This window comes from Varanus komodoensis, unplaced genomic scaffold (genome assembly GCF_004798865.1).
Source record: "Varanus komodoensis strain SLA01 unplaced genomic scaffold, ASM479886v1 scaffold12, whole genome shotgun sequence".
NCBI lineage: Eukaryota > Metazoa > Chordata > Lepidosauria > Squamata > Varanidae > Varanus > Varanus komodoensis.
This window is the reverse complement of record NW_025335349.1, coordinates 25,612,518-25,624,159: the sequence shown is the minus strand read 5'-3', so window position 1 is coordinate 25,624,159 and position 11,642 is coordinate 25,612,518. Positions and strand designations below refer to the sequence as shown.

The 11,642-nt window shown below is 42.7% G+C and overlaps 1 protein-coding gene across 8 annotated transcripts; it reads left to right on the top strand.

Moving 5' to 3' along the window:
* The first annotated feature begins 1,761 nt into the window (after nucleotides 1-1,761).
* On the top strand, nucleotides 1,762-9,368 carry ATG101 (autophagy related 101). Of its 8 annotated transcripts, none has more exons than XM_044421986.1 (3): nucleotides 1,762-1,774; nucleotides 5,533-5,789; nucleotides 7,090-9,368. In XM_044421986.1, the coding sequence occupies exons 2-3, from the start codon at nucleotides 5,538-5,540 to the stop codon at nucleotides 7,492-7,494; spliced, it is 657 nt and encodes a 218-aa protein (XP_044277921.1). In that variant the 5' UTR covers nucleotides 1,762-1,774; nucleotides 5,533-5,537; the 3' UTR covers nucleotides 7,495-9,368. The 8 variants fall into 8 exon arrangements, with proteins under 8 accessions (XP_044277921.1, XP_044277920.1, XP_044277918.1 ...); XM_044421985.1 differs by lacking the exon at nucleotides 1,762-1,774 and adding an exon at nucleotides 1,809-3,077; XM_044421983.1 differs by lacking the exon at nucleotides 1,762-1,774 and adding an exon at nucleotides 1,809-3,077 and having other exon boundaries at nucleotides 5,504-5,789.
* The last annotated feature ends 2,274 nt before the right edge of the window (nucleotides 9,369-11,642 follow it).

Here is an 11,642-nt window from a genome sequence, read left to right as displayed (position 1 = left end):
AAAGGCAGAAGAGAGTGTTATCTGATTTTCTGGTGTTAAATTCACAATGCTGCTGACCAGCTAGCACACTGTAGACTCTTCAGATTCAATCAGACCTCTTTATTAATGGGTTTATTACAACATTACAGCACAGCAACTTCTTAGTACTCACCACACACACCACCCTCACACTCTAAGGGAAGGATCCCACCCACATAGGCCACAAGAGAGGAAATGAAATGAAATTTAGCAAGCCTTCTTCACAGGGGCAATAGTGACTCACCTTTTGCCCTTCCAGTCATTAGCAACATTTGCCCTTCCTTTGCAGGCTTCTGTTTGTTCCTTTTTGGCTAAGTGTCTTACTGTCCTCTTCCACACCTTTTGTTCACACATCTCAGGAGCCACCAACTCTCTTCACCACTCTTCATGCACCTTTAAGTACACACGTGTAACATGGCACTCCTGGATCTGCAGTGGAGCTGCCTGCAACACTGCCGCCTAGCCACTGGTTTAGTCAGCTTCAAGTGGCTCCCTGTAGGGGTTTCCTCCTCACTCCATGTTGCTGCATCCCCAGTTCCCACTTTCTTTTCTGGGCAGTTTCTTTATTCTGCTTCCCAAACCCCTTTCTTGGGGAGACATAGGAGGCTAGCTTTCTAATGCAGTGTATATGTTCAAGAACAGGAAAGGCTCTTTATGGCTACCTCTCATAATCACATTCACATCTCCCACAACAAGCCATGCTCCATTAAATACAGTCAAACATTACCCTCCATGATTCTTGCTGATCTATGGGATTAGGCTGTATCTCACTCCAGACAACATCCAGCATATCTACAGCTGCAATTCTATACTCAGTAACCTAACTCTGCATAAATACCATGCGCAGGAGGATTACACTGTAAAGGTAACAGAAATTTAAAAAATAGGCTTAAAGGTATTATGTTCGCAAGTAGTTGAAAGGGGGCCTGCAACTGCACAACCGAGTTGAAAGTGATTCTCAGCCTAGCTGATGCTGAGATGAGGGCTCTGGGGGGAGCTTTAATTATACCCCAGACCTACAATGCAGCTGTCCACGTTCTCAATTACTTGTCCCCTGCGTACCAGATGTTTCTTTCCCCTCAGTGGATCGCCACTGGTTTATAACCATCTTGAAGAGTATGTTGTAAGCTGTAAAATACATCTTTGTAAGAGGAACTGCAGAAAAGCAACGGAGACAATAATATTTGAACATGTTGGGAAAGTTGCACCCAGTTATCTGTCTCCTGAGAGGACTTGTGCCAATTTGTCGTTTCAAGAAGGAAGCAAAGACACAATGTAGGCTCAAAACTAGTTTTTATTAACAGGCTTCAGCTGAAGACCGCACTTGTATTTTTAAAAAGGGCATTTCCTTCCAGTCATGACAGGCGTCCAGCAACAGGAGGGGGACTTCCTCACTGGGGGGAGCTTATCATCCTTTGTCCTCCCTCAGGAGGCCCCCCTGCATCACTGTAAAAGGGGTTCAGTGGTGAAGGAAGCAGGCAGATGGCAGCAGTGCCGTCCAGAAAGATGGAGAACCTGATGAAAGATGGCTGTTGGTCATGGACGTTCATCGCCGGGAGGAAACGCGGCGCACGAGCAGCCCGGCCTGCCCGCACCGCTGCCTGAGCAACTTCCTCGCGCACCGAGCGCGCGTTCCCGTTCAGAACTCCCGCTCAGCCACGCGCTCCGACCTGCCCTTTTCCACGCCCCTTCCGGTGGTGACAAGTTCGCGCAGCGGAAAGACGTTGTCAGCATGCGTCGTCCCCAACGGAGGGAGGTAAGTGCGCACTTTCTTGTTGCTATCGAGAGATGAAGAGTTGCATGCTCTTCCGCTAGACGCTAAACTGCTATTGAGCAGGTGTCGGGGAGGGTTTGCATAGGCAAGTCCTCCGATTTTCCACACCTGGGTCCCGAGGAGCCTTCGTACCCCGATGGATGCACATGAATTAATTCACTTTTTTCAGTTATGTCGAATGTATTAAAACTCCCCCGAACTGGTGCCCTGTAGATGTGTTGGGTTGTAACTCCCATTGTGTTCAGTCAGCATGGCCACTGGATGGGAATGATAGGAGTTTCAGTCTGGAGGGCATTAGTATGAAAAGACAAGTATGGCTATAAACAAGATGAAGCTACGGTATACTGTTGGTTGCTCTTATACAGAAGCAGCCCTGCTTATGAGGATTCTGGGCTGTAATCCCTTGTATCATCAAGTAAGCCCTATGGAAGTCAGTAGGGCATCCTTCCGAGTAAAGCTAGCATCAAGCTGGATTCCACGGCTGTCAGACGCGAAAGACAACAGGGCTCCGTTACAGATTTTCTCCGCAGCACAGTCAGGCGAAATCCCTGCTGAAATTCCTCCGTTTGCGTGTTACCTGTAGAAGCTGGCTTTCTACTGACCATATCCCGCACGCTTGGTAGATATACGTTTTCAGAGTGGAGAGGAATGAACGACCCTGTTTCGCACAGGAAAGGATAATAATGCTGTCTTGTCTATGGAAATAGTCTCCCAGCGTGTGAATTGTCCTTGGATATGCTGATGGAAAAAGCAAGCGTTCACGGGAAATTAGGAATTACAGGCTTTGATGTACAAATCAGTTTGTAATTTGTTTGTCTTCCCTCTTCTAACCCTTTTCCCCCTTTCACATCAGGGACCGTGCGTTGCGTTCGTCGCGCAACATCTAGAAATAGCAGTATTTTAAATCAATAAAATTCACCGAGCTTCTCATGCTCCTAAAGGTGGCAGCAGAGAGCTAAATTGGTCCGCAACACCAGGAAGTTGCAGTCCTCCTGGCTCTGTGTCTTGCGGTTTGTTTTGTTGGAACATACTAAGGACAGCAGGGGGAAGCAGAGCGAAAGCTTACGTTTTAAAAGCCCAGAAGGGGAAAAACATAAACAGATAAATGGCTGCTTCACTCAGTGTATGCTTACCTATGTTTAAGAGAATGCGGCAGGAAGGATAGCAATAGCTCGCTGTGGGAGGATCGCTCATGACTTTTGAGCGTCCCCCTCCCGTCCGTCCTTAATTGGGACGGCCCAAAGGTTAAGTTGTTCTCCCTGGGAAGCGTCCGAGGTTGGGGCAGGTGAGTCTCCGATTCTTGTCTCCTCACGGAGACCCCCATCCTCGGATGGTCGCGTTAGTTACCGAAGGGCCTCTCCTGCTCCGCTTGGGCGCTGGAGACAAGGAAGGACGACAGGCTCAGTCGCCTCGTGGCCTGGACGTGGCTGGGCCTGGACCTGAGTGCCCGTGCCGCCCCTGCCACAGAGCTGCCTGGGGTGGCTGGGCCAGCTCAGGGCTGTCTTCCCCATTCCGTGAGAGAGCCGGTGCGGTGCTTGCGAGCCCGGGGCACGCACTCAGGCGATCGGGGTTCTAGTCCCCATTCAGCCATGGAGCCGACTGGGTGACCCTCAGCCCAGCCTATCCCACAGGATTGTTGTTGTGAGGATAAGACCGAAAGCAGGTGGAGGAGAATAATGTGAGCTGCCTTGATTTCTTTAAAAAAGAAAAAGTGTGGGCTATAAATATAATGAATAATAAAATAGGACAACTCTGAACTCTTCTGTGGAATTGTCGTAACATTATGGAGGTTATTAGTGTTGTTTCTCATTCTTTTTAAAATTGCTAACTGATTCAGAGAGCCATTTCGCTGATGAACAGTATACGTATATTCTAAATAAGTAAACCTAGTTAGTGCCAATACCAACTTTTTTACTTGGCTTATGAATATAAGCAAAATGAACAAGTGATTTTTTCCTGGCACAGAGGTGTTGCTTCTACTTAATTTCTTCATGTCTGTTTGCTGTTAAAGCTGTTAAACCATTTTTCCATTTTTTTATTTTTTTATTTTTTGCTTTTTTCCATGGAAATGTTTCATTTCAATAAATTCATTGTTTCATAACATGTATTAGTGACATAACAGATGGGTACAATATTAGTACAATTGGTTGGATTCAACATTTTTACAGGTGTCTAACCATAGGAAATATGCATGCATATATAAAACATAAAATAAAGATTTGTTTATTCTTTTCAGTGCCTTCATTTTCTACCTACCACTTAACTTAAACAATTGGTTGTATCCAGTATTTGTCTTATACTTCATTCATCTTCATGGATCTACTCTTAAGATTTACATGGGATACAACCCAATGTAAGGAAGTATATGCTAGTGAAATGTCATAGCTTTAAAAAATTACATGTAGTCCAGTAAAAATAATTTATAAGTAAAGCTTTGTTTAAATCTAAAAATTAAACAACATTTACTCTACAATCCCATACATACTTTGTGGGAAATAATTTGTATTGTGTCTAGTAACACTTCCATATAGTTAGATTTTCAGGCCAAGTACATTCAGTGAATTTTTTTTTCTTGAATCTTTGAGTTCAAATATTTTGGGCTATTTGAAAATGCTTTATGGTATATTTCTAATACATATATAATTAAAATACTTTTTGGATATATTGCTTAAATCTAATGCTAAGATAGATCCAAGTCAATTTAGGGCATTGGTTATTTTCCAAAACTTTATTATATTTTTTCCAGATAGCCATATCATTTGGCAGTATCCTATACTCCCCACTCAATTTTCTGTGCAAGTGCAACCACTGTCACACAGCAGAATACTATGGTTCAAACAGCAGCCCAAGAAACAAGCAGAAACATTTGTTTCTAGATCAGGCTAATAGACCTTTCTGCAAGCTCTGCTGACTTGCACTGTTACAGAAAAGAGCATTTTACTGTTTTTGACTTGCTCTAAAACTAGTTGCCTTAGCACTAGCAGGAGGCAGGCATAGATACTGCCCATTTTCACTTCGATTAAAAAAAACAAACTGCAGCCTAATCCCACTTGGAAAAATAGGAAGACTTTGGAGTCACCATATGCAGTAGAACAGAGAGCATGTTTCCTGTATGTTTAATAGCTGAGTAGATAGGAGAATGTCAGTAAGTATACCTTTTCATGTCATAGTGATACTGGGACAAGAACTCCATCAGCTTCTGAAGTTCCCTCTCCTACACAGCTGTAAAAGTACAGAGGCACTGCTCTGTTTCATAGTTCATTCTAGGAGACATCTTCGTATAAGAAACTTTTCCAAACTGGACAGCAGTTCACATGTCTGCTCAGGCCAAAGGGAAGGTGGTAGGCAGAAGTATTTCTTCATTTAGCCTATTTTAATTTTATCTGAGGAATGCTTTATATTTGTTTTAATTCTGCAGTTGTTTACCCTTAGTCTTTAGTATACAACAGCTTACACGTGTTAAAACACAAGGGTAGTACTCCTTCTATCTCTTAATAAGACACAATAAAGTGTTATAAGTGGGGAGGAAGAAAGCAAGCTTCAATGTAATTTTATTCATGACTACTCAGAAATAACTCTCATTGTGTTCAATGGATGTACTCTTGGGAGCAAGTAAACAGGATTGTTGCCTCAGACATCAGTTCTTAAATTTCTAGCTGAGATGTCCTTGATAGAGATTGCCACCCTTTTAATTGTGCTCTTGTATGAAAGAGCACCTTATCTATTTTCTTTTGCAAAAGCCAAGATGAACTGTCGATCAGAGGTGCTGGAGATATCAGTCGAGGGTCGCCAAATTGAAGAGGCCATGCTGGCTGTTTTGCACACCATACTGCTCCATCGTAGCACCGGAAAGTTCCATTACAAGAAGGAAGGGACCTACTCCATTGGGACTGTGGGCACACAAGATGTTGACTGTGACTTCATAGATTTCACCTATGTCAGAGTCACTTCAGAGGAGCTTGACCGGGCATTGAGAAAAGCAGTTGGGGAATTCAAGGTAAAGCTTGCTGTGGGTGCATTTATTTTTTACTTATCTTACGTTGCAATTATGTGTGGCTGCCCTTGAAAACAGTTTAGAAACTTCCACTTACATTGGTCTAGAATGCAGGCTGCCATAGGATTTTAGCTGCGGCCAGGAAACTGACAGCAATGGTTGCCAGGTTGTTCCCAGGCTTAATTCGAAGTGCTGGTTAACAATCTCAAGGTGGGTTATCTCTGGAATCACTTCTTCCTGTGGAAACCTGCCCAAGAATTTCATTCTTCTTCCATACTGCTTTAAGGTGCACTATTTAGTCAAAAAACCTTACAACTCCTATCATACATATGTTGGGAATTGTAGGGCCTTTTCGTCTAAATATGCATAGGATTGTGCCCTTAGTGTCTGATGTGCTATAGGAAGGAACAAAAGAAAGAGCCTTCTCCATTGTGGCACCTGAATTGTGAAGCAGTCTCTGTAGTGGGATAGTCCTGGCTCCATTACAATATGCCTTTTGATGAGTTGTGAAGATGTTACTTCAGTGTTTTTAACTAAATATTTCCTCTTTTATGATGACTCAGTTGCCTGTTTGCTACATGAATGATTGTATTACATTTTGTATTTTCTTTCATTTTTTAATTCTGAGGCTTCTTGAATATATAAGTGTTTTAAACAGTCATTGTTGTGATGAGCAGGATACATGGAAAGAACACTTGTATATTGCAAAGGCTGTTGGAGGAGGCAGTGCATGGCTGTGCACTTTCCACGTAAAGACACCTTGCACTTTCTTTAGGAATTGATGGCAGTGTGATGCTTGGTCACACAGCGCAATCATATAAATAACTGTTCAGAAGGAAGCACCATTGCTTTCAGTGGGACTCATTCTCAAATCTCAGGCAATGGGTATAGGATTATAGCTTCAGTGACTGTGTTAGAGAGCACATTTTGCTCCACTGCAATGCTATTCCTTTGTGCAATGTTTTACTTTTTATCATATGAGTGAGGATAAAAGGCAGGGATTAGGGTTTATGGAAGAAGATTGGATGTTGCATGGTGTGAAATGGCCCCACCCACTAATGACTAGAATCACAGTGTAATGCTTTTAGCAAATACTGCTTTGGAAATCCTCCAAGCTAAAAATTTTAATGATCTTCATAGTTCTGAAACGCTGTCAGCTTGTAATGCTTTGGTATACACAACTTTCTAGCTGTGTTGGCCACACAGTATGATTCCTGGTAGTGGAATAAGAGATTTCTGTGTGTGAGAAGGGAAACTTGGAGGACCTGTCTTGTAAAACACCCCTCGTTGTTTGTTTTCCCAGGATGCACTGCGGAACTCTGGCAATGATGGGATGGGCCAGATCTCCCTGGAGTTCTACCAGAAGAAGAAATCACGGTGGCCCTTCTCAGATGAGTGCATCCCCTGGGAGGTGTGGATGGTCAAAGTGAATGTGGTGAGCCTGGCTAATGAACAGGAGCGGCAGATCTGCCGTGAGAAAGTGGGCGAGAAACTCTGTGAAAAGATCATCAATGTAGTGGAAGTGATGAACCGACATGAGTACCTGCCTAAGATGCCCACCCAGTCTGAGGTGGACAATGTTTTTGATACAGGGCTACGGGATGTGCAACCTTATCTGTACAAGATTTCTTACCAGATTACTGACTCACTTGGGACCTCTGTCACTACCACCATGCGGCGCCTCATCAAAGACACCCTGGCACTCTGATGCCAGGAGGCTGTGGACCTGACATCCTTGGCAGGGATCATGAGCAATGAGCTTCTGCCCTCCCTAAGCCCCAAATCCATGCAGGAGTCTTGACATCCAGATGCCCTGTCCTAATTCATTAACTCCCAGACCCCTCCAGGGCAAGAATGGAACTAGCCTTGGATACCTGTTCAAAAGGTTTTTGAACAGGTCTCAGCTTTTCTCCCTACAACATAGAATGGACACTAGGAGCCTTCCCTTAGTCCCCACTGCAATTAGCATTAGCTCCGTAGATGAACTGCAGTATGTTGCCCACATGATGACGTCAACCTAGGTGCTCTCAATGTGCCCTAAAGCTGTATGTAGACCAGATGCCTTGACTTCTTAATTGTGGTATCTTTTGTAAAACCTGCCAAGGCTGGGGTTACTTCTCTTGGCAAGATGGGTGCCTTCCTGAAAATCTACTCCTTATCCACAGCTGACTTCTGGCTTTAGAATAATTGACTCTGACTATGAACCCCCTGTCCTTCTATGCATGACTTTGAGGACAATAGCTTGTAAAGAGCTTAATGCCCGTGTTTTTCTTGAGAGTGCTGGTTGCATGAAGGATCCATTCCAGACTTCATCAGTCACAGTACCTTTTTTTTGTTTAAGAAAGTGTGAAAGTCAGAAGTTTGCATTTCTAGAGATGATAAAGATCTTCCATGTCTTGTATATGGTTTTTTTTCATTATAATGTAATGTATCTAAAATAATAGGCTGAGAATTAAAGATAAAAAAGAAAAGGCAGATCTCTGTTATAACTTTATACAGTAGAAAAGTAGCTTTCAGAAAGCACATACTGAAGAAACTTTAGAAATTTTACAAGTAACCATGGAGCTCACACCAAGTACACTTGTATGGGTTGTGCCCTCAGTGCTTGTAAGCCCCCGAACTTGGAGGCTCATGAGCATCCTATGCAGGGCAGTAACAGCAGTGGAAGTAGCCCCTTACCCTGCATTATCACCCTTTTTTGCCCATCTAGGAAAAGTGCATGGGAAGGGGAGAGAAGGAGAGTGAGGAGGCCTCAGCAGAACTTATATTCTGGCCTGTCCGCTTTGTTCCCTTCGCACACACTCAAATGTTCCCCTTTGCCTGTTTCTGAGGAAACTTTCCCAAGCTTGGTCACCAGCACAGTTCTTTTCATGCCAGGTGCAAGGTGGGGTGGCCTTGAAACTTGAATTTCACTGAGTGCTGAGGTCTGAGTGCTTTTGTTGACACTAAGAATCTAAAATATTAATCTGTGGTTCCTCAGACTCTGCTGAAGGGCCATATGATTGCTCCTGCTGTGATGTCATGCTAGTCACTATCACTCAGCCTAGCCTACTTTATGCAGATGTGATAAAAAACAGGAGAAAACCAATGTGCACCATCCTGAGGTTCTTGAAAGGAAAATGAAATATAGTTGCAATAGACAAATTCATACATGATTATAATCCCCAGGGGAGACATCACCAAACACAGGGAGAGTGGGAAGGAAACAGCACCTGTTCGGCACTAGAATAATCAACTTGCAAATGTTAAGGTGCAGTCTGTCTTCTATTACAGGTAAGATGTACACACACACTCAAATGTATCATCAGGAAGGATCCTGCTAGCAAATGCTTGTGAATTCATCTAGCAGCCTGTTTGGCGCCATCGTTCAGAAAACTTACTGAATCCCTTACTTAATGGGTTCAAAACTTTCATTCTGGCTTTTAAGATAGTGTGCTGTGCTTGCAGTTAAAGTACACCCTAAAGAATTAAGACACATTTGGTTACCAACTATTTGCTCAAAGTCAATTTTGTTTGAATCTTGGTAAGATATATGGACTGCTTATATATATATTTGAAATAAAAATGAATTTTCTTTATTAATGGTGTTGTGAACAGTTCCATTCCTGAGCTCTGATTGGGCAAAAAGAAGGATAAGATGTCGTGAGGCAATAGGTGCCTCCAGATAGGGCTTGTAATGTGCAATTGGCCTGCCTCATTCATGGAATATTACAAGGGGAAGGAAGGAGGAAGATTCCAGATATTTGCAATCCTTCTGTATTTTCCTATTACTGCTTACATCTTTTTTCTTACCTCAAATAAGTTAAAGAGGTGAATATGAAAAAGCTGCATAATACCTTTAGCTAAGTAGTTGCCACCTGACTGAGAGTATCAGTTATTACAGAAGTAGGCAACCTGGTGCCATTCAGATACTTTGAATTAGATCTCCCATCATCCCTTAGTATTGACCAATCTGACTGGGGCTTCTAGGTTGCCCAACCTTTACCTGTTATGTTTCAATATAGCTGCCAATGTTCATAAAACTGATTGTGCAGCTATCTGTGTGGAACTTTGAACATATGACCTAGTTTGCACATGACAATTGCAACAGCCCTTGGGCCTTGGGCAGGGGAGAACAGTTGTGTTGCCTCCTACCACTTTTAATCAGCAACCCATCAATAACACCTTCAGAGGTTGCTGAACATATTTCCAAATCTGAAGTCACAAAGTTGTTTAGGAGCTAAGCAACTTAACAACAAACCATGGCTAACCACTGGATTGTCTAGCTGCTATAAACAACCCAGCAATCTGAGTTAGAATGATACACACAGCAACCTTTGAAGGGTTGTGGATTATGGATTAAACATGAAAGAGGTAAGCATGCAAAGTGTAAATTCCTTCTTGCTTGTCCCCAACAGTCCATGGGTTGTTTGACCTACAAGTTGTTTGTGTGAACTGACCATATCATTAAAATGTGTGGCAGCCAACAACTTGAAAAAACACACATGAATGTGTTTGGGAATATGTTACTACCCCTATTTTTGTAAATGTATGCTGGTTACTACAATGCTTCACAAACTCAAATGTATCTGTAGTGTTATAGAAATTTTGTTTTAAGCATATAAGAAATGTAATGAACTGACAAGGTCAAAACTACTGTGTTTTTGGTTGTGTGGATTTCTGTTCCCATATCACATCTCTCTCTGGTGAGGTAAGCATTCCCTGCAATTAAATTGGCTCAGTTATCAGTTCAAACAGACTCTAGCCAAGAAATTTAGAAGACTGAGACTTGGAAAGGTTGCAATGAAGCAACTGGAAAGGATAATCAAATGTAAGGATGTTTCACTGAAGACCAAGATCAAACTATTGCATTCTCAATCACTATAACCTAGATAGTGTAACTTAGATAACGAAGAAAACTGACAGGAAGAAAATGGATTTGTTTGAAACATGGTGCTGGAGGATGAACTGAAAGACAAACAAGTGAGCCCTAGATCAAATCAAGGCAGAGCTTGTCCTGAAAGCAAAACTGAGTCTGTTATACTTTGAATATAGCATAAGAAGGCAAGATTTACTGCAGGAAACAATTATGCTAGGAAAAGCCTAAGCAGAAGAAGGGAAAGATCAAATATGAGATGGCTCCATTCCATAAAGAAAGCCACAGCCTTGAGTTCAGGAGAGTTGAGCAGGGCTATCAAGGTCAGGACATTTGGAAAGCAAGTCAGAGACAATACACAAGAACAAAATTCCATGGCTTGTGCCAAGCTACTGATACCCAGAGTATTTAAGCATGCTTCCTTACACCAGTTTACTTTGGAAACTCCAGTATGCTACTTTTTTAGGATCTAAAACCCCAGTGATTATTCGGATCTTTTAACCCCAGATAAGAATGCCTTCTTAAATGAACAGTGCAAAGAAATAGAAGAAAACAATAGAATAGGGAGGACCAGAGATCTCTTCAAGAAAATTGGAGATACGAAGGGAACGTTTCATGCAAAGATGGGCATGATAAAGGGCCAAAATGGCAGGGACCTAACAGAGGCAGAAGAGGTGGCAAGATTACACAAAAGAACTATACAAGAAAGAGCTTAACGTCCCCAGTAACCACGATGGGGTGGTCACTGACCTCGAGCCAGACATCCTGGAATATGAGGTCAAAAGGGCCTTAGGAAGTCTGAGCAACAACAAAGCCAGTGGAGGCGACAGTATTCCAGCCGAGCTATTCAAAATCCTAAAAGACGATGCAGTAAAAGTGCTACACTCAATATGCCAGCAAATTTGGAAAACTCAACAGTGGCCACAGGATTGGAAAAGGCCAGTTTACATTCTGATCCCAAAGAAGGGCAATGCCAAAGAATGTTCAAACTACCGCACCAT